Below are 19888 nucleotides of genomic sequence, written 5' to 3'. Positions count from 1 at the left end.
ACTCAACAACTGAGGTAAAACTCTCATAGTTTTATTTTAACTTCGAAAATTTGTCTGCGACAGCGAAGTTGCTTGAAAAGTTGCTTGGTGTAAAGCCGTAATTAGTTGTCACAGAATTACCATTTACTAGCGACAGCTGATACAATCATTTTGTTCAGCATTTTAAATCATGACACAACAGCCAGTGATGACCAAATATTAAAAGTCTGCTACCTAAATGTTTTCTACAGGGATGCTTTCTGATAAAAGACAATGACAAGGGAAGATGAAAGGTTTGATGTATTAGTTTCAGAGCAAATATTGTGCCAACTGGGAACATAATCCAAAATGTTAGAGGCAGTTAGCAGCAAACCATAGCCATATGAGAAATTAAATCCCAGGCATCCCTTTTTGTTTAGAATTATTGTGAAGCTGAACTGTCTGGTGTTGACCTGTGGGACCCGTGGTGGTGCTAAGCTGCACCTGTTTTTTTGTTTTACATTGGAGGGAAAGCTGAGAACTCATCAGAGAATATGGGAGAACACTGGAGAGAGATTTTGGCAGGATCCAGGGCTCGAGTATCTCTTGAAATGCAAACTGATATTTAAGTGGCTGAGTTTTACCACTGAATCCCATCCTCCATGGAGCCTGTACAGTCTATTAGGATTTATTCCTGCCATTTAATGGATGCTCTTATCCAAAGAGACTTGGAGTGAATGCATCAGGAAAATATGCTCCAATTAGTCTGTCACCAAAATAGTAAGCAGTCATTAGCAAAGGGTGAAATATTGAAGGCTACAGTACTCTGGTAATCCTCCTGCAACTAAAAATATCAGAAAAGAGAACTGCAGAGGGAAAAAAAAACAAAAACATGGGCATGATGTGATTCTAAAGATGAGTTGAGTTTTCAGCCTTAACAAAGTTCCCACAGGTCAAATGTCTAAAGATTGTGGCTTCAGATTGATTTTTCCTTTTGACACAGCATTGCTTTCTGTCTTCCCCCTCAGGTCCAGTACCTAACACTGATGGGCATGGAGCTCCATGCAAGAACCCGTCGTGACCTTGAGCCTGACCCCGAGTTCGACCCCATATGTGCCTTATTCTACTGCCTCAATTCTGATGCTCCCCTGCCGGACGTAGACAGCACTCAGCTGACGGGTGCCATTGTGGTGGACAAAGACCATCAAAGTAGTGACCAAGGTGAAAACTCACTTTATTATTGCGCTGCTGAAAAGGAGGATATTTGTACTTAGATGTTTCCATGTGTAGCATTATTCAAGTGTAAGGGGGCAGCGTTGTGTAAGTGGGTTGTGTAGATCGTCACACGTGCCAGGATGTGCAGGCTGATGAATCTGTTTAAATGCCTTCAGCAGGTCACAGAGGAACAGCGCCCCTGCTGGTCAGATCGGGCGTCTCTGGGCTGCAGGTGACATATGCCACTGATGAGAAGGCGCTGTTTCAGGAGCTGATCACCATCATGAGGAGGTTTGTATGTGTGGCCAAGCAGGAAGTTTAGCACAGCTCCTTCATATACTATTTTATTAACAGCAAATATGCAGTTGTGGTGATAGAGCGTCACTCTCTGAGGCAGAATTTTGAGTTCAGTTTACTTTCTTTCTTCTTAAATTTATCAAACAGTCTATGCTCATAACTAGAGGCAAAGAAGGAAAACAATATTGATTTTTTAAAGCATTATTTTGAGTATGAAACACTATCCCTGGCTCCAACATAGCTGTGCTCTGTCAGGTTTGACCCAGACATCCTGCTGGGGTACGAGGTGCAGATGCATTCCTGGGGCTACCTCCTCCAACGGGCCGCGGCGCTCGGAGTGGACTTGTGTCAACAGTTGTCACGAATGCCAGGTAGGGCTGAGTCACCACAGCTGAAATGTTATTCCTCTAATAGTTAATGTGCAAGTGTAGGAAAGCAATCAGAGTTCAAAGCAGATCTTTTGTAGGGACAAATATTGACTCGTCTGGGTAGACAGTTTTTTGGTTGAAAAATGAATTTAATCTTTTCTAAAGATACATTTTGACATTTCAGCGACTCTCTGATGTTCAGAAACTCATTTGTGAATTGTGTTGAGTTAAAAAATATTGAGCAGTGGGGACAGTTGAGGATTTGGGGGTACTTTCAGGCACTATAATTGCATTTCATTGTGCATCCCGGTGTTGCAGAATGACAGTAAATGAGCATTGAACTGGATGAAAAGGCACAGCCCCCTCATTTATTTCACTTCACAGTCGTCTTCTGCAGAAAAACACGTTGGTCCCTTAAAAGGTGGAACTTGGTTTAACTTTTGCCACAACACAAAGCAACAGAACACCATTCTACACTGAACTGCGCTGTCTGATCACATGTGCACATTCCTGATAGATGGAATTAGTAAAGTAAACAGCATCAATTTACCTTTTAACTTTTCTTTACTTGTAATTATCGGGAAGGAGGTAAATTATTTGTTGCTGTTATAATTCTCCAGTGTTGTAAATATGTCTAATACTTTATTCAGTGATAGTATGACCTCGTAAAACCTAGTAAACCTTGAACATCTGTTACTCAAACTAGGCTTCATCTCTGCGGTACCTGAAGCAACTTGCCCCACACAAACTCAGCAGCTTGTGTTGTTTTAACACAAGGGGCTGTCTTACTTTCTTTCTGAACATCATGCAACAGAATATTTAAACTGAGCACTCCTGTGAAAACACCTCCATATTTACTGGGACGTTGAAGAAAGCAGGGATGTGTGGCAAAGGAATGTCAAATAGCTTCCAGATTGAATGTAACCACACAGATGTTGGTTAAAGAGTACCAGATAACTGCAATGTGTGACTACTTATGTATATCCAATAGTTTTCTATGAGAAAGAAGAAGTTCTTCGCTGGATTATGTATGAGCTAACTGTCCCACACAGCACATCCCATCTGGTGGTTGACTAAGTTCCTCTCTTTAAAGCAGGCTGTGCCACATCTAGGCAAATCCATAAATTGACAGTGGCACACAGGATTTTGCAGGAGTAATTATTAGTCAATTATTAAATATGACAGTTTGAGTGTGGCTGCTGAAAGTCAGGAAGTCCTCTAAGAGTGAAGGTGTGTGAGTGCACTTTTATTTTCTTCTCTGGCAAGCGTTTGTTTTTAGCAATCCCTTATTACAGTCTGAAGGAAGTCATTAAATTCAGGTCAAGAGAAAGTGTGTGTGTGTGTGTGTGTGTGTGTGTGTGAGTGTGTTTGTGCATGTACACACTGTAGGTACTGTAAGTACAAACACGTGTGGCTTGTGTGTGTGTAAATGTGCACGAGAGCACAGATTTACGGGTGAAGCACCTGTGTTTGTATGTGTAAATCTGAGGTGTTTGGGTGTTTCCCTGTGTGTGTGAGAGAGAGGAAGAGTGTGTGTGTGTGTGTGTGTGTGTGTGTAGTAGTAGCTGAGTGGAGAGCCTCTGGCAGCTCCCCTCCTCCTCCTCTGTAATTGGCTGTCTGTCTGGCTCTGTGCGTGTCCTCAGGTGACTCCAAAGAGAACCGCTTTGCTGCAGACAGAGATGAGTACGGAGCCGACACCATGACTGAGATCAACATCATCGGCCGCATCACCCTTAACTTGTGGAGGGTGATGAAGACTGAGGCAGGTGTCCCGGCATGACCTCCAGCCCCTCCCACACGCGCTTAATGTTTTAGCTTGTGACCTTCTTTCTCTCTTTTTCTCCTCTTTCCTTTCAGGCAGGACGCTCACCAGTGTTAGATTTATTCCTGCTCCAGAGGGCACTTGTGCCACTTGATCTTTTAAAATCGAGTTTTATTTAGTCCTTTTATTGAACTATGAACTATAAAATATATTTTACATATTGGCAAAAGAATACCCAACACTAACATTAGTTTTCATTTCTTGTATGTTGCCTCATCCTCCACATATTCAGTTAGTTTTTTGCGTGTATTTTTGTTTACCCTGTGGATTGCCCTGGTTGTCATTCTCCACTGATGTCTGCATGATACAGGCTGTGAGTTCAGTTGTTTTCTGATCAGAAATGCCATTTATTCTCACTCAGAACACACAAAGTATCCCGTGGTCACATGCTCCGGCACCAGTAGTTAAAGGGGAACACTGCCTAAATTAAGAGTTCCACTATGTTATTTCCACGGCCCTGGAAAGTTTAATCTATATTTGTGAACATGAGCTCCTCTCTCCCAAAACCAGAAACCACAGAAGTAAGTCTCAAACTTGTGATGTCATCAAGTATAAAGTCTGGTGCTGCTCTATAGACAATGAATGGGAGCCTGATTTTGTGGACCCACAGAATGTTTCGTTTCTGTTTTATACCCAGATGAGCTATTGTAGTGACTGAAAATGTACCCATATACTCAAATCATTTCCCTGGGAGCTCTGTGTGTCATCTAGAACATCTTTCCTACTTCGCTGTCCATGGAGTAGCTCCAGACTTTATACTTGATGACATCACAAATTTGAGTTTAGGACTCTAGTTTTAGGATTTGGGAGAGTTGATCATGTTTACTGATATCTTTGGACTGTCTTAGATCATAGAAGTAACATGTAAGAATTTTGAAAACGGGCATAGCTCCCCTATAAGTTCAATTTAGGGGAATTTCACCTAATTTCACAGACTCTTAATGAAACTTAAGAGGCATTATCTTTCATCAATTCCTGGCCCCGCAAGAAGTCATCAGCTGGGGTTTTGGGCCTCTCAAAGAGTCTTAAAAAGTAATAAGGGATATGAGGAAATAAGTACACTTCATATTTCTGTTACACCAAACTAAGTACTTGTTTATTTTTTTAATACTGGATACTGTGGCCCCCTCAGGTGTCTAAAAATTCTTCAAATGAAAGTCCAAGAAGGTCAAACTGTTCACAACTCCTGTCTACACAAAGGCCATAACCTGTGATTTGTGGTCACAAGGACACACTTTAGTAAAGGGTCGCAAGCTGAAAAAAACACAGGAGCCACTGTCATAAAAAATTCAGTGTTATGGTTTGCACAAGGTAACTTGTACGCCTTGTACGACTATACCATCTGCTGTCACACATTATTGTATTAAATGGCTTTTCAGTGTGTTCACCCCTTCAGAGCCTTTTAATTTGATTGAAACATCAACAAAATCAAAATGTGACGTCTCCACATTCCCTCCAGCAGCATACCTGGGTGCCAGTTTGTTTAGACCTTTGTTTTGGCATGATGAAAAAGCGAATCAGCAAATCAGGTTTTTAAAGTGTGACTGGCTTGATAACGATCAATAAATAAAAGTCAAAGAAGTGGTCTAAGATCATGTTTTTATTTTTCCCTCCAGGCGGCGTTGAACAACTACACTTTTGAGAACGTGGCCTTCCATGTCCTGCACCAGCGCTTCCCCCTGTACAGCCCCCGAACACTGTCTGACTGGTTTGACCACAACACCGACCTCTACAGGTTTGTGCCGAAACAAAACACACTTCATCAGAAATGTGAACACTGACTAATTTAAGGTGTTTTATTTTGACGTTTTGATGTTTGCAAAACCACACAGCTCATTGTCTGTCGATTTGTATTTGAATAAGAACGACCTGTGACTTGATCAGTACTTTGAATAGAATGTTGATTGCCTACTATGGCCAATTCATAGTTTCCGCATCCATGTGTAGCCCATTTTTTGTGCCCACGTGGACTGTATGCATAACAATCATGCCGACTGAGCATGCTGCGATCTCCTGTTCCACACCCCAGTCCAAAACACTGTGGTCCAGTCAGCCACAGCCGCTTCACCACAGTGAAGTTAGTCAGATATTCAACAGACATTCACTGCACTCCCCTGCAGCATCTTAGTAGTTTCACTTTCACCCGATGTCAGCAGTAGGAGGACAGTAAGCTCACCTCCCAGCCCTCTTGTTTACTGCTGGGGGCTTACGCAGACCCTCAGTGGTACACTGAATAAAATCCTGTACACGTCTGCATGACCGCAGCTGTCCGTCGATGCCCGAGCATTAACTCATTAAGTTTGTATGCTTTACTGTTCCTTTGTGAAGCACTTTGTGAAGCTGTGGTCAATTAAAAACATTGTATTTTAATGATAATGCTATGGTGTGTGTGTGTGTGTGTGTGTGTGTGTTAGGTGGAAGATGGTGGACCACTACGTGAGCCGTGTGCGCAGCACCATGCAGCTTCTTCAGCAGAATGACATCATAGGCAGAACCAGCGAGCTGGCCAGACTGTTTGGGATTCAGTTCTATCACGTTCTGACAAGAGGATCGCAGGTACCAACACACACATCACATATTTCACACCCTCTGATTGGTCTACAGCAGTCTGTGCTGTAGCCTTAAAGCTATCAGAGGGTTATTAATGGTTACACTGGTGACCCTGGCCCATGTACTGGTAATGTTGATCAGTGAGAGTTTAAAGGATCCAAGTAGTAACTATGTATGTGTCGTGTTCTTCCTGTCTCTCCTACAGTACCGCGTTGAATCCATGATGCTGCGTGTGGCCAAGCCCTTGAACTACATCCCTGTTACACCCAGCATCCAGCAGCGAGCCCAGCAGAGGGCACCACAGTGCATTCCCCTGGTGATGGAGCCCGAGTCACGCTTCTACAGCAACTCAGTGGTCGTATTGGACTTCCAGTCGCTTTATCCCTCCATCGTCATCGCCTACAACTACTGCTTCTCCACCTGCCTCGGCCACGTGGACAGCCTGGGAACGTAAGAACATGACAGACCCACACACCCACAGCGTGCGCTCCAACTTGCTTAGGTTGCATGTCTGCCAGAAAAGTCTCCTTCCAGTGCTGCCTTCCTTCCCTCATTATTTTTAATGGAACAGACACGCTGAGAGCTCTGCATGATGTTCACAGTTCAGAGCAGAGAGCGCTGCAAGTTAGGATACATTTCAGTTTTTTCACCGGGATTACTGTAGTTGCATAGCAACAGCAGGAGCCATGAACACTTTTTTTCCAACATGCATATGTCTACTACTCCAAGGTAAAAGAAAAAAGAGTCATGCCTGGCAGACAGAAGCTGGCTTCATGCTCCTCATTCTCAGCAGACATAAAGTGGCAAATCAGCTGCAGGGGTAGTTGGAAATTTCACAATATCCAAATCAGAGCAGGAAATGTGCTGGATTTTTTAAAAGTAACATAACCATTTTATACAACACAGTTAGTTGTGTTGCATATAATTATTATACATTTCATCAACTGTTTCCTACATTCAAATAGATAACCTGAAATGATGCTAAAACAGATACAAGCTACATTGGGACTGAAACAGGGTTCTCTGCACATCTTCCAACAACATGCGGCTGAATCAAGTACCTCTCAGCTTAAGGAGAGAGAACATCAAGAGAAAAGAAAGGACTTGAGCACAATGATCAATTTAAAGCTTTTTACAGACAGACGTTCCAACATCACTGTGTCCTAGTCTGAGTCAGAGAGGACTAGAGCTGTACCCAAATATTTGGATATTCGAATAATCGTTTCTATGGGTAGGTATTTTTTATGAAAATTTGGTTTTCGATATTTGTTTTTTTTTATTTACTTTTTTTTTTTTAACATATTTTTTTGGTGCTAAATGTAGTCTTTTTGTTGTTGATAAATGTAGGTCATCAATAAAAATCAAAACTTTGAAATTGCATTGTTAAATATGTGAAAATATAGTATAGCCTACCAACTGAGCTTGATCCATCTGAGGCTGTGGATCAATGCCAAGTTTTACCACTTTATCACTATTCCCTCTAACTTGTAGCTGTTTTTTCGTTATCTTTTGAATTTAATATGAATTATGGAACCGTTTTTGTCAACGTTTGTTTCCCCCGTTTTGTACAATAAATTATTGTTTAAAGTTTCAACAAGTTTCTTTTGGAGTGCGTGACACAAGTGTGTTTTGAAAACGACCGCGGACTGTCACCTGCTCAACGCATCAGTACCTTCGGATGCCATGACAGTAATAGATTATAGATTAATAGATTATAACAATAATGTCAAAATATCATTTACAGACCGATTTAACAGAAGATCCCTGCTAAACGACCCGCAGGTCCATTTGCGGGTCCCGCGGGTTACGGGTTGACCCGCGCATCACTACTCAGCTCAGTCTATAAGGCTGTACACAACAGTAAGGCTATAGACATTATATTCTATTCAGGCCAGCAGAACCAGCAGCGCATCGGCTCTACAGTGCACGGCACTGCTGATTAACCATTTTATTGCAGCACAGAGTGTTTGCCAGCAACCAATTACTTGCAGAGGCTTCCTACAACTTGTTTCAACGGTTCCGAATTAATCAGAAGACAAATTAAACAGGATGACTAGCCAATGTGAAAATTAAAAGAAAGCATAGAATAATGTACTGAAGGAGACTGTTGTCCCATCACATTTTATATTATAATATTCGAATATTCATTATAAATTCTGCCGAAGGTCCGAATATTAAAAAATGGTATTCGGGACAGCCCTAGAAGGACAGTTACTTTAATTTCACAGATAAGAAACAATAAATTGTGAAGATGGCAAAGCCTCCACAAAATTGCATTTTAAGTCTTGTGTGGGATTTATCCTGGCTTCATATGAGCAGAGGAAATCGCCGCTCATTACTAGGCTAATTTACACAATATAAAATGCCATAGGCTTGTGCTAATAATGTTAGCATGTTTTTGTTTGGAAAACGTGTTAAGTATAAGACAGTTGTTTTGTCAGTGAACCTTGTGAGCTGTAATATAGCCAAATTATGTACCGTTACCTTTGTTAAATGTTGCTGTTGTACCTGGCGGTCAATAGAGGAAATGTCAGCTAGCTGCTAAGCTAATTTATACAATGTAAAATGCCATCGGTGCGTGCTAATAACATTAGCATGGGGGATTTGTGGGGGAAACGTGTCCAGATAAAGACAAGTGCTTAGTCAGTGAATGCTGTGAGTTATAGTGAAGACATTTGTGTTCTTGTGTTTGTCTCTTTTAAGCCATGTTTAATGTGTGTTTTGAATCAACTAAACTTTACAGCACTTGACAGAAACCCCACTGCTGGCCAGTGTTTTGCAGAGTGACACAGACACACCACCACACAAGTATAAGTGTTCACAACGGCGTAGGCCATGTGTGTAGGCTCAGCATAGAGCTGACGCACAATTAAGCAGATAAAATAATGAAGTGATGACATTTTATATCCTAAAGGTCAAAGGTCAGCTTCACTTTGACATCATAATGTTCTGCAGAAAACACTTTTCTGGCCATCATTCAACGTCATACCTCAGGAACAGAAGGGGAGACATTTAGTCTGATACTTAATTGCTGACACTCATCATCTGTGCCCACCTTCAGACTCTGCTGTATAGATCATCTGTGCTGTCGGGGAACAATGAGTGCGAAGCATCATGTTTTCACAGACATGGATGTAAACTGTGCATGGAGACAAACAAACATAAAGCGATAATTCCAATTATAATTATTTTATTATTATTGTTCTACTAAAGTTATAGCTTGGAACAGCTGGGGGTTCAGTGCCAGGAGAAGCCAGGAATCAGTAGATGCCTTGCTTAACCTGCTGAGCCCAGCTGCTCCATGACCTAACCTGCATGTCTTCAAGTGCTGGGCGAACCGGAGCATCCCGGAGAAAACCCAACCTAACTAAGTGGAGAACATGCAAACTCCACACAGAAAGGCAGCAGCCAGATGGATTTGAGCCATTGAGTGCGTCCAGGGGCGGGACTTAGCGACAGGTCAATTGTTGCTAATTTGTCCTGTAGGGGTCGCTGTGTTGTCATGGATGTCTTTCAATACACGTCGGAAACGTTCACTTACGCACAGGTGTTGCTCGAGAGGGCCGAGGTCTTCTGACCACAAGCTCAGGCACCCTCAGGTTAGGTGTACGCTGTGGAGTTGAGCGTGGAGGTGGACGTGGCATGAATTTCCCCACACCCAGCTGGGCCGTTCTGGTGAGGAGGCGGAAGACTGGCACATCACTAGACTTGTCTTCAGCCTGAGACGGAGTCCCGTCAGCAGAGACTGGCACGCTACTAGACCTGTCTTCAGCCTGAGACGGCGTCCTGTCAGCAGAGAGTGGGAAGCGTATGTGCCTCGATGGCTGCTGAGGCTCACGCTGGGACTCTGCTTTGTGTTTGTGAAAAGCCTCCACCTTCATGTCACTCAGGGCTTCTGACAGCTTCCTGTTTTCCTCCATTACACGCTGATAACTCGCCTCATACACTGTTTTTTCCCCTTGGAAAGCCATGAGCTGTTTCTTAAGCTCTCTGTTGTCCCACTGACACTTTACTAGCTTTTGGATTGCGTCCTTTGGACGCTGTGCCACGGCGAGCTTTAGCTCCTCGATCTCCTCGCGCTGCATTTCCACGAGTGCTGCTTGGCGCTGCACATGGTTCTCTAGCTGGAAATGCTGCCTGTGTTTATACAGCAGATGGGTGGAGTCAAATCGCATTTTACTATCTGGGACAAATACAGGTTTCTGGCTCAGACGCTTCTTGGATGTCACTGTCAGTCTGTTGTTCTCATTCCTAAGCTCCCTGTTCTGCAGCGTGAGGGACTCGACTTCCTGAGTGTTTTTACTGTCTGCTCTAATGCGTCTTTTGCAGCCTTCTGGACAGTAATGCTGTGACGCTGCTGTGATGCCTGATGCACAGAGTGCTGCAGCTCTCTTTCTAATTCCTCCTTCTCCTTCAGGATCACCATGTATCTCTTCTCCTCCAGCTTTACGTCTTGTTTCATGTTGTCTTTATACCTGTTCTGCATCACCTGTGTTTGCTCCAGTTTCTTACTGACCTCTATCAGCCGGTTGCGCGCAGAGTCATAATCCTTCTTGACCTGGTCCAGCTCTGTGCCCACTTTGTTCTGATCCAAAGTCCTGGTTTGGATCTCCTGCTGCTGTTTTTCGATCGTTGTATTCAGCAGACAAATTTCCCTCCGAGCCTTGGACAGGTTCTCAAGGGTGAGGTCTCTCTCACTCTTGAGAAGGGTAATCTGGATTTTCGTGTCTGTCTGCTCGTCCTTGTTATTTTTAATCTCAGTTTTGAGATCATTTATTATCCGGTCCTGGTCCTTAACGCGCTGCATTGTGTCATCGGCATTCTTTTCCAGTTTTCTCTTGACTGTCTCGCCGATGAGCATGTCACTTCGAAGCTTTGCTGTTAAACTGCTCTGTTTAAAAGCTTCGTCTTTGTGCATCTCAATTTCTAATTTTAATGCATCCATATCTTTTTTCATTTTATCCATCTGGCTGCTCATTTCTCTTTGTGACAATTTAAGATCCCTTTTGTCACTTTCCAGGTTTATAATTTGCCTTTTAAAGCAACTGATATTGTCCTGGTGAATTTTATTGAGGTTCATTTGTTTTTCAACTTTCTTCCTCAGTTCTGCCGATTTTTGTTTGACTTTAACGACGCAGTCTTTCTCAAGGACCAGTTTCTCTACCTCCTCTTTGAAATACTGGGATTCAGTTTTTAGTTTTTTTAACTGCTCCGTCAGCTTCTCCTGTTCTGTGTCCTTGTTTTTCAGCTGTTGTTTCTGCTGCTCTAGTCTCTTGGAGGTAGAATTGTTTTTTCCTGTCAGCACTGTTACCTCACGCTGCAACGTCTGCACCTCCGAAGTCAGTTTCTTGTTGACTGACTCAGTATTTCGAAACCTCCTCAGTTCCTTCTCCTTCTGCTCTCTGAGGGTCTTTTCAATGGATAGTTTTTTCTGCACTTCAGCAACAGCTAAAGCCCTTTCCATTTTGATTGCTACTTTTAACCTAAAAAGTTATTATAGCAAGTTAGTCAGGATGAAATGTCGCTCGTGTGTCCGTGCGCCGGTGTGGAGAAGATGTGAACTAACACACAGTTAGATCACAAAATATTCTGGATATTGGGTCCTATTTACTAACTTTTGAGCCTTCGACTAGCTGTAGTGACGTGTGTGTCTGCCATCTTTGCCATGGCCTATGAGCTGGGTCATGACATCATATTATGCAATTTGCTTGTATATTGTCTACTCAAAGTGAATTTATGAAAAGTGCTGGAGCTTGAGCAACACATATTTCTAACAGCCTAATGCCTTCTTAATATAATGAGTATGAATTTAAATGAAAATCTCAGCTTTTTATTTCTGAGACTGAATTCTCAAAGGGACTTCATGGTGATATTGACCCATTTATTTCAGAGGTGCTGTAGTATTTACACAATACTATTATAAGTGTATTATCATCATGATATGTATTTCATTTTTGAATATCACGGTTTTCATCAATACTGGTATATCGCAACACCCCTCATTTGAAGAAAAGGGAGCGTTTATAATCACGACTGTTATGTTTTGCAATATTTTGATGTCTCTGTGCCAGCAATAGCTGTGGCCAGAGGCTTTATGTTTTCTGGTTGTCTGTTTGGATGGCTGTACATCCGTCTGTCCCATCCTTTCGAACATGATATCTCAAGAACACCTCAAAGGAGTTTCTTCAGATTTGGCACAAATGTTCACTTTGACTTAACAATGAACTCTTTAGTTTTAGATGGCAGAGGACAAAAGGGAAATACATATAGCGTGGGAGTTGCCATTGTCAATGCACCACAGTCACATCATGAACAACAACAGATCACAGATATCTCTTAAAGTTGCAAACATAAAGAGTACAAAACACAGAAAGTCTTGTATTGCATCTATCATGTTAAACAAATTAAAGAAAACATGACAAATTATTTTAAGCCGAAGGGCTGCTGGGTGTTTTTAGTGGGCACTCATTATTCAAGAACAAAGTTTTTGCTTGATATTTTTATCATTAATAGAACAAAAATGCCATACATTTGCTGATTCCAGCGGTGTGAGAATGTGATGCTCGTCTTTGTTTACGTCATGTAAACTGAACATCTATAAGTTTTGGATTGTTAGTTGGATAAAATAAGACATATGAAGACCTTTGACTCTTAAGGCATTTTATAGACCCTGTAAAATAAAGCATGGTCTGCTTGTGATCCCAGCAGAGGCTGCAAAAATTTACCACATAGTAGGGTTGGGTACCGAAACTCGGTACTTTTTGTACTTGGTACCAATTCACGTCGGTACTACCGAGTACCGATTCACTTAAAATGAAACAGTGCCAAATTTCGGTACCTGAGATGGAGGTGGAGCGAGAGCGCATGACTTGCACCTCAGACTCAGCAACAGTGGCGACAAAAACAATGTGCAGACAAAAGTTAACGTGCAGCACTGTTCCTAAATGTTCTCAATAAAATGTTGAAACTGAGAAGTTTAGACTATGGGTCCAAACGACGCATAGTGCGTCCAAATTCACACCCCTTCTCTGTGGATTTTCTCCGCGACCATGCGTGAAGCCACGCATATCAGCAGAAACAGCAGAACTGTAGCTTTCCGACAAGGCCAAGCACTTGTCGGTAATCCAATGTTTTCACAGCGAAAAATTACAATAAAATGATGTATAACAGAGCTTTCATACAGCTTTGCACACACATTACTGTTGGATGGATTACTCGCGAACGCAGGCTCGCATAGAAATGCCACGCATATCACATGAAAGCGCAGGACCACACACATCATTGTGCTGTCATCCCATCACACTATAAATACAGATCAACTGTCTACAAAATAAAAACTTGATGAATTTCTTTACAATACATTATACAGATCTTGTTGTCAGTCACTTCATATAGTGAGGAATATCGTATCTTACCACGTCTTAGGCTTGTGTGTGTTTCTCCCTGTCTATCCACATTTGTAGTCCAGCTTTCAAGATGCAAATATCTCCATATTGTCCAGTTGACACTCCATCAAACTTTGTATGACAAGACCAGCCACCTCACCTTTGCGCACCCAGACAACTGCAGCCTAATTATGCATGCTGACAGGGCCGTAGTCACCATATACATTGAGGGGGACACGTGCCCCCCCACCAATGCCCAAAATGTCTCCCCAATATATAACTGAAACTGAAAAACAAATATTATCTTGGAGGACATCATTGCACTTGGTTGACTATTTTTCTATTATCTTAGATGTAAATATTGCATGTTTCTTTCAGATAAAACACATTTTTGACTTGTGAATGAGTCAATGGAATTTCTTGCAATAATGAAAAAATACTGGCAAACCTGTCCGCCTGGCACAAACCACATGTTTTGGACAACTGTGAAGTGACAGAATGTCTCAGCATCATGGTTCTTATATTGCCAGATTCCAGAGAGTCTCCCCTCTTCATATATGGCAGAATATGTCTTGCTATGGTGAGATACATGTAAAAATGTAAGAATTTAGGCACACAGATTTGTTTTTTTCATTGATATAAAAATTTATATAAAATACAGGCACATAGAAGAACATGAAATGATGGCAAATCTGGTTAGCCCAGATTGTCCTGAAAAAAAACAAGATATAGCATGTGTATGTAGCCTTTATAATGACTGTGGTATGAGCTTAGAAGTAAAGGCAGTAAAAATACCCCAAAAAGGCCTAGGGCCCATAGGGTTAAAAAGTACCGAAATAAGGTACCGTTTGGTACCGGTACCGAATTCCAGATACCGGTACCGGTACCGTATCGGTTCAATTATGAACGGTACCCAACCCTACCACATAGCATGGGGGAATTATAAGACAATGGACCTCTAGACGCAGGCATGCAAAAGGCCCCACCACCCCTCCTACAAAGGAGCAAGACATGCAGACTTTGTGGTAGCCTGGTTCCAGACCATAGACCCCGCCCACTCAACTGAGTAGCCTTGCATCTCTGGTCTGGCGTACTTCAATGAATTTGCGATTTATCTCGTCCAAACGATGGACGGACCAATGAACGCCGGGGGTCTAGCGATTAGCCAATCAGCGCCACGCTGATGTCAAGCTGTACGCCGGTGGGTAACTGGTGAGGATAGCAACAATGGCGACCACTACAGATCATACAGACCACATTAACGATGCTATCGAGGTATTTCGCCACTACTCGCGTTAATGGAGGGCCAAATTAAGGAAGCTGCTAAACTGGATTTAACGGCGATGCAGCTGGGCGTGCACGACTATGGAGACATTTTAAACGGGCAATGCTCGCTTGTTTTCGGCACCCCCGAGGCATGGATACTAATGACGTCAGATTCTGGGTGAGTCGTTGATCTCTACTGATTGGTTAGGGAAAAATCAAATTCCCTCCCCCTTGTAAATTGCCTTCAATGGAAGCCATGTCAGACTGAAGGTTCTGGGAGCTTCAGTCTGACATTCAGGCTAACTTTGTGGTGGTTCTGCTTTTATTTTTGTTGTTTTGCGTCTCATTGTAGTCATTCTGCATCTTGTGGGTTTTGTGTCTGATTGCAGTTCCTTTGCATCTCTGTCTGGTCTTTTTGAGTCTCTTCTGGGTTGGTGCATGTTTGTTTGAGTGGCATTTTACAGGTGAAGGCCAGGGGGACTCCTGACTGGGCCTGTTCCCAGTGGGCCCATTCAGTTATTCACCCATGCCATTACGAGATTACTCCCGTCTAAATGTGTCCCATTGTTTCCTTGGAATAGCTGTCAGAGGACTTCATAAAAGTAAAACTGTCTAGTGATTCACAAAAATGTAAAGATAAGTCAGAAAAAAGAAAATAATTTTGAGTAGCAGAACAATGTTTTTCCTTCTTTCTAATCCCAGGAGTCATTAGTTGCAGCCTTGTACTTAATAAACAGGTAGTGGTAATGGTCAGCAGCCAGAGTTTCAGTAGCAGGGGTTTGACTGTTTGGCTTTGAGCTTCGACCGGTAGTGAGTGGTCACACCTTTCTGCCACAGTGAGGCTGCAGCCTGTGAGAGGAAAAACCTGCAAACTCATCAACACCATGTCACACCAGACATCAGTTTTAGTTGTACTCAGGTGATGGAGCGATAGCATCGATGCTGCAGTGCTGCCCGCAGCACAGTAACAACTGATTACTGACACAGGATGAGAATTCTCTCTCTCTCGAATGACATTCATCCACCTGTGTCTCTGTTTCAGGCCTGATGAGTTTAAGTTCGGCTGCACCTCCCTGTGTGTTCCTCCTGAGCTCCTCTACCAGCTCCGCAATGACATCACCGTGTCTCCCAACGGCATCGCCTTCGTCAAGGTACAGCACCCTCTACTCTCCACTCAGAGAAGATTTTATCTGATTTTATCTAACACTTGTCACACGCTGTCCCGGAAAAACACTTGGCCCGAGTATGAGTCATCTCTGAGTCCTTCAGCAGTGCAGGTTTATTAAGGGTCATTAGCTGCTGCGGAGGCCGAGCACGTCTACAGAAAGCCCACTTCATGCTCTACGTCCCTCCATTCATTGTTTTCATTCATTCACTCAGTGCTCCACACTTCCTGGCTCTGGTCCCGCAGTCTTATTACGTAACACACACACAGTACAGTGAACACTGACCATGTGTGCTGAGGTTATTTAAAGGCACAGAAGGAAATCAGGTTTGCTCTGGATCTGATTTTGTTTCTCTATCGCTGGAGATTTGGCAAAAATGATCCTGATGTTGTTTAGACTGGCCATCAGTGGACTTGTTTGTGGACCACTCTGTTGCTGTGTCCTAAATCTACACTGCACACTAACTGTACACACTATGTGTTATTATTCATCGTAATAGAACACTGTAAGAGCAATCAACAGACTTAACTGTTAGGATACATTACCTAAAATGTTGGTCGTTAATCAAGCTGACTTTAGAGCTCTGCTGCTGCCAGATTTTAAAAAGATTTAATACTTATTTTGTTACTCTAACTCTCCCTGGAGCTGTTTCAGTTCACCTCTGCAATTTGTTTTAATGTTTTTGCAGCTGTGAGTAGCATCTATTTCCTTTGCGCATTGCAGTGCTGGTCATTGGATTTTGTCAAGTCCAAAAGCAGTTTCTGCATTTATTTTTCCAAAATTGTGACACAGTTCATGAGTTTGTGAGTGCTTGATTTATTCGATAAAGATACATCTGTTTAGGTTCGAATGTGAAAAAGAACGTCTCATTTCGAAAGATACAGTGAGGTGTTTGTGATAGTGGTTTGTAGGGCGGTAAAAGTTTGGTTGTTATCTGCTGCTAGATGTTTCTTTGTTTGTACATAGAGCCAAAAAACTGAGTTGTATTTGGGGATTTGATTAAAAAAAAAAAAAGTTCCGGAGAAATCGAAAAAATTGATATTGCCCTGACGAGTAATGAAGAAACAAAATGGTCGGCTCTGTTTGGCCTGACAATCTGAGTTAGATCACAAGAGCCATCTCTTTTTAACCAGGTCATGTTAGCGATGAGCTTGCCTTGCTCTGTAAACATGTTGCTAAATTTTACAGAGCTGAGATTGTGGTAAACATAAACTCCTTCTAAAAGATGATTTCTTATTTCTTACAACTCATTAACACATTCAACAAACATTTAAGATAATTCAGGACTAACATTAGCTCCCTATAAAGTGAGTAAACATGATGTTTACCAGCTATGCTAAGCTCGTCTGTATTAACAAGGCAGTTTAACCCTTTTTATAACTGCTGATTTATTAAATGGGAGTTCTACTGAGTGAAATATGATGCTGAATTTAGCAGCAGACCTCAGTTATGTCAGTATAATTAGGTAGGGCTGATACACATAACATTTATTTTTATACGACATGAAAGAAATATGCTAATTCAGTAACAAATTCTCAGCCTAGATGACTTGCAGTCATCTTAAAACACACAGTTTAAGGTGTTCTTACTTCTAATCAGATTTTTTACAGCCAGGAGAAAGATATTCTCCGGCAAAATCCATTACAGTATCATGAAAGTGACTGACCTCCGCTGACTAAATCAAACCAAGAAAGACAGAAATGTGACTTTAAACCAACTACAATTTTCAGTCAGCAACAAAAAATAAATTGCCTTGAAAAAGTTCTTGAGTGTTTAGTGAAGCAGCGACAAAAGATGTCACATCAAGTTCTGTATATACACTCCTATTGGTTACGTTATGGATCAGCATTCTCAACAGTGCCCATGACTCTGCTTAATACAGTGCAAAAACAGTCTTGTTGGTATTGAAGACTCCATCCCAAACATGAGATGTGTTTCATCTGTGACAGGAACAAATTAGAGTGGAGACACTCTCTTCATCACTGCACCAGTGTTCACCCTCTCTGTTGTTTGTGTACAGTCGTCTGTGCGTAAAGGTGTCCTGCCCAGCATGCTGGAGGAAATCCTGAACACAAGGATCATGGTGAAGCAGTCAATGAAAACCTACAAGCAGGACAAGACCCTGATGAAGCTGCTGGACGCACGGCAGCTTGGACTCAAGCTCATCGCCAACGTCACCTTTGGCTACACCGCCGCCAACTACTCTGGACGCATGCCCAGCGTGGAGGTAAGCTCATCAAAGGTTACTGTCAGCTGTCTGCACTGTCCACACTGTCCCACCAAATTCTGCCAATTTGGATTCATGAAATTCTCTCAAACTTCAGTGGGAAAAGTTATGACAAGGAAAGCAGCTTTATTTTTTTTAATATTCCAAATATCACCATATTTAAAGCCATCTGTGGCTGCTCTGGAGAGGTGGAGTGGATATAACACCACATATTTTCATGAAGTTCCGTTTCTACTGTTCTTGCAAACCTCTAATGATCTGGACCATGGTTTCCTGGAAGAAAATGCAAACTTAATCTGTGTGAAATAGACATTTCTGCAGAACATTTCATTAATCCTGTGCTGCAGTGTATGTTCACGTCTCACTTGCCCTCTCTAGGTTGGAGACAGTATTGTCCACAAAGCCAGAGAGACCCTGGAGAGAGCCATCAAGCTGGTCAATGACACCAAGAAATGGGGAGCGCGTGTTGTGTATGGAGACACAGACAGGTAAACGTCCCACTTTAACAAATCCAGTCACTGCTCCATCATCAGATCGGCAGGAATACAAGTAAAACATGGCGACTGATACAAACTGATGTCAGTCTACAGCCACAACTGACACACTGTAATAGTTCCTGTTAGCTGTCTCTCATTGTGAGTTAACACTGTGCTGATGTGTCACTGCTCTCTGATGGCACCTGTACTGTGTTCTCATGGAGCTCCAATACTTTGAACAGTCAGATTTTTTTATTGTTTTGACAACTAGCTTCAAGGCACTAATTAATTTTAAGTATCAAAAAGGAGGCAACTGTTCTCTTCTCCAAGCAGTGATTTGCAGACTTTTTGTTCCTGCAGGGTTTCAGTTTAAGAGATGTGTTTTAAACTGCAGGAATCCACTTCTCAACTCTTCTACACTTTGCTAATTAAACTAAATTACTTGATTTGGGAAACCAAGAAGGAGATCTGGGTCTGTGTTTAACAAGCATCGCAGGAGGAAATAATCAATAATTCTCAGTGACACTTAGTTGGTCAGACTGGCAGGCTTCACTCTGCTACCATGCATATTAAGTGCAGTTGCAGCACTTGTCCTTACAGTGCCTGTGTAGGAGGTATGAAAGTGTATGGATGAAAAACACAACAGAAATTCCTCCCACTCTGTCAAGTCATGTTGCGTCCAAAATTGTGTAGCATGAACTACATACCCAGTTTGTGTACTATTGTTCAACATACTTTTGTGAACATAAACAGTAGTATGTATCTTGAGCTCTAATCACTGAGCTGAGCTGTAATCACCACATCACTTGGAGAGAGCCTGCTTGCTGGTTGGAGACGCATACTGTAACCATGGTAACCTGTGCTGACCTTGGCTTGACACTGGCATCTGCAATACCTGACCGCAGGCATGATGAACCTCTTGAGTTTTTGGTTTTTCTTAATGTCTGTAGGACTACTTCAGCTGTTGGAAAATGCAAACCTTAGGGGTTAGGGCTAGCTAAATGCTAACGTTAGCATTCCAACAAGCCGATATGTAGTCAGTGTAATGTGTATGTGTGAACCAAATTTCTTTGCATGCTATCTAAGTACTTTTTGAGATGTTTCTGTCTGGATCAAAGTGGCAGTGTGACCAACTGACATCCCTGGAGACATGTCATT

The 19888-nt window shown here is 42.3% G+C and overlaps 1 protein-coding gene across 2 annotated transcripts in view; it reads left to right on the top strand.

Annotated features, from left to right (window-relative positions):
• Window positions 1-19888, top strand: part of rev3l (REV3 like, DNA directed polymerase zeta catalytic subunit) — a 106706-nt gene that overhangs the window by 80438 nt on the left and 6380 nt on the right. The window contains exons 17-26 of one of the 2 annotated variants that reach the window (XM_033649298.2): window positions 987-1179; window positions 1353-1464; window positions 1726-1841; window positions 3482-3600; window positions 5277-5395; window positions 6075-6216; window positions 6416-6660; window positions 15904-16012; window positions 18048-18254; window positions 18633-18742. In XM_033649298.2, the coding sequence (XP_033505189.2) occupies window positions 987-1179; window positions 1353-1464; window positions 1726-1841; window positions 3482-3600; window positions 5277-5395; window positions 6075-6216; window positions 6416-6660; window positions 15904-16012; window positions 18048-18254; window positions 18633-18742 (1472 nt within the window). Of the gene's footprint in view, window positions 1-986; window positions 1180-1349; window positions 1465-1725; window positions 1842-3481; window positions 3601-5276; window positions 5396-6074; window positions 6217-6415; window positions 6661-15903; window positions 16013-18047; window positions 18255-18632; window positions 18743-19888 lie in introns of both variants that reach the window. The other variant, XM_033649297.2, reaches the window with a different exon arrangement.

This window comes from Epinephelus lanceolatus, chromosome 13, assembly GCF_041903045.1.
Source record: "Epinephelus lanceolatus isolate andai-2023 chromosome 13, ASM4190304v1, whole genome shotgun sequence".
In the NCBI taxonomy this organism is placed as follows: domain Eukaryota; kingdom Metazoa; phylum Chordata; class Actinopteri; order Perciformes; family Serranidae; genus Epinephelus; species Epinephelus lanceolatus.
This window is presented reverse-complemented; position numbering and strand designations above follow the sequence as displayed.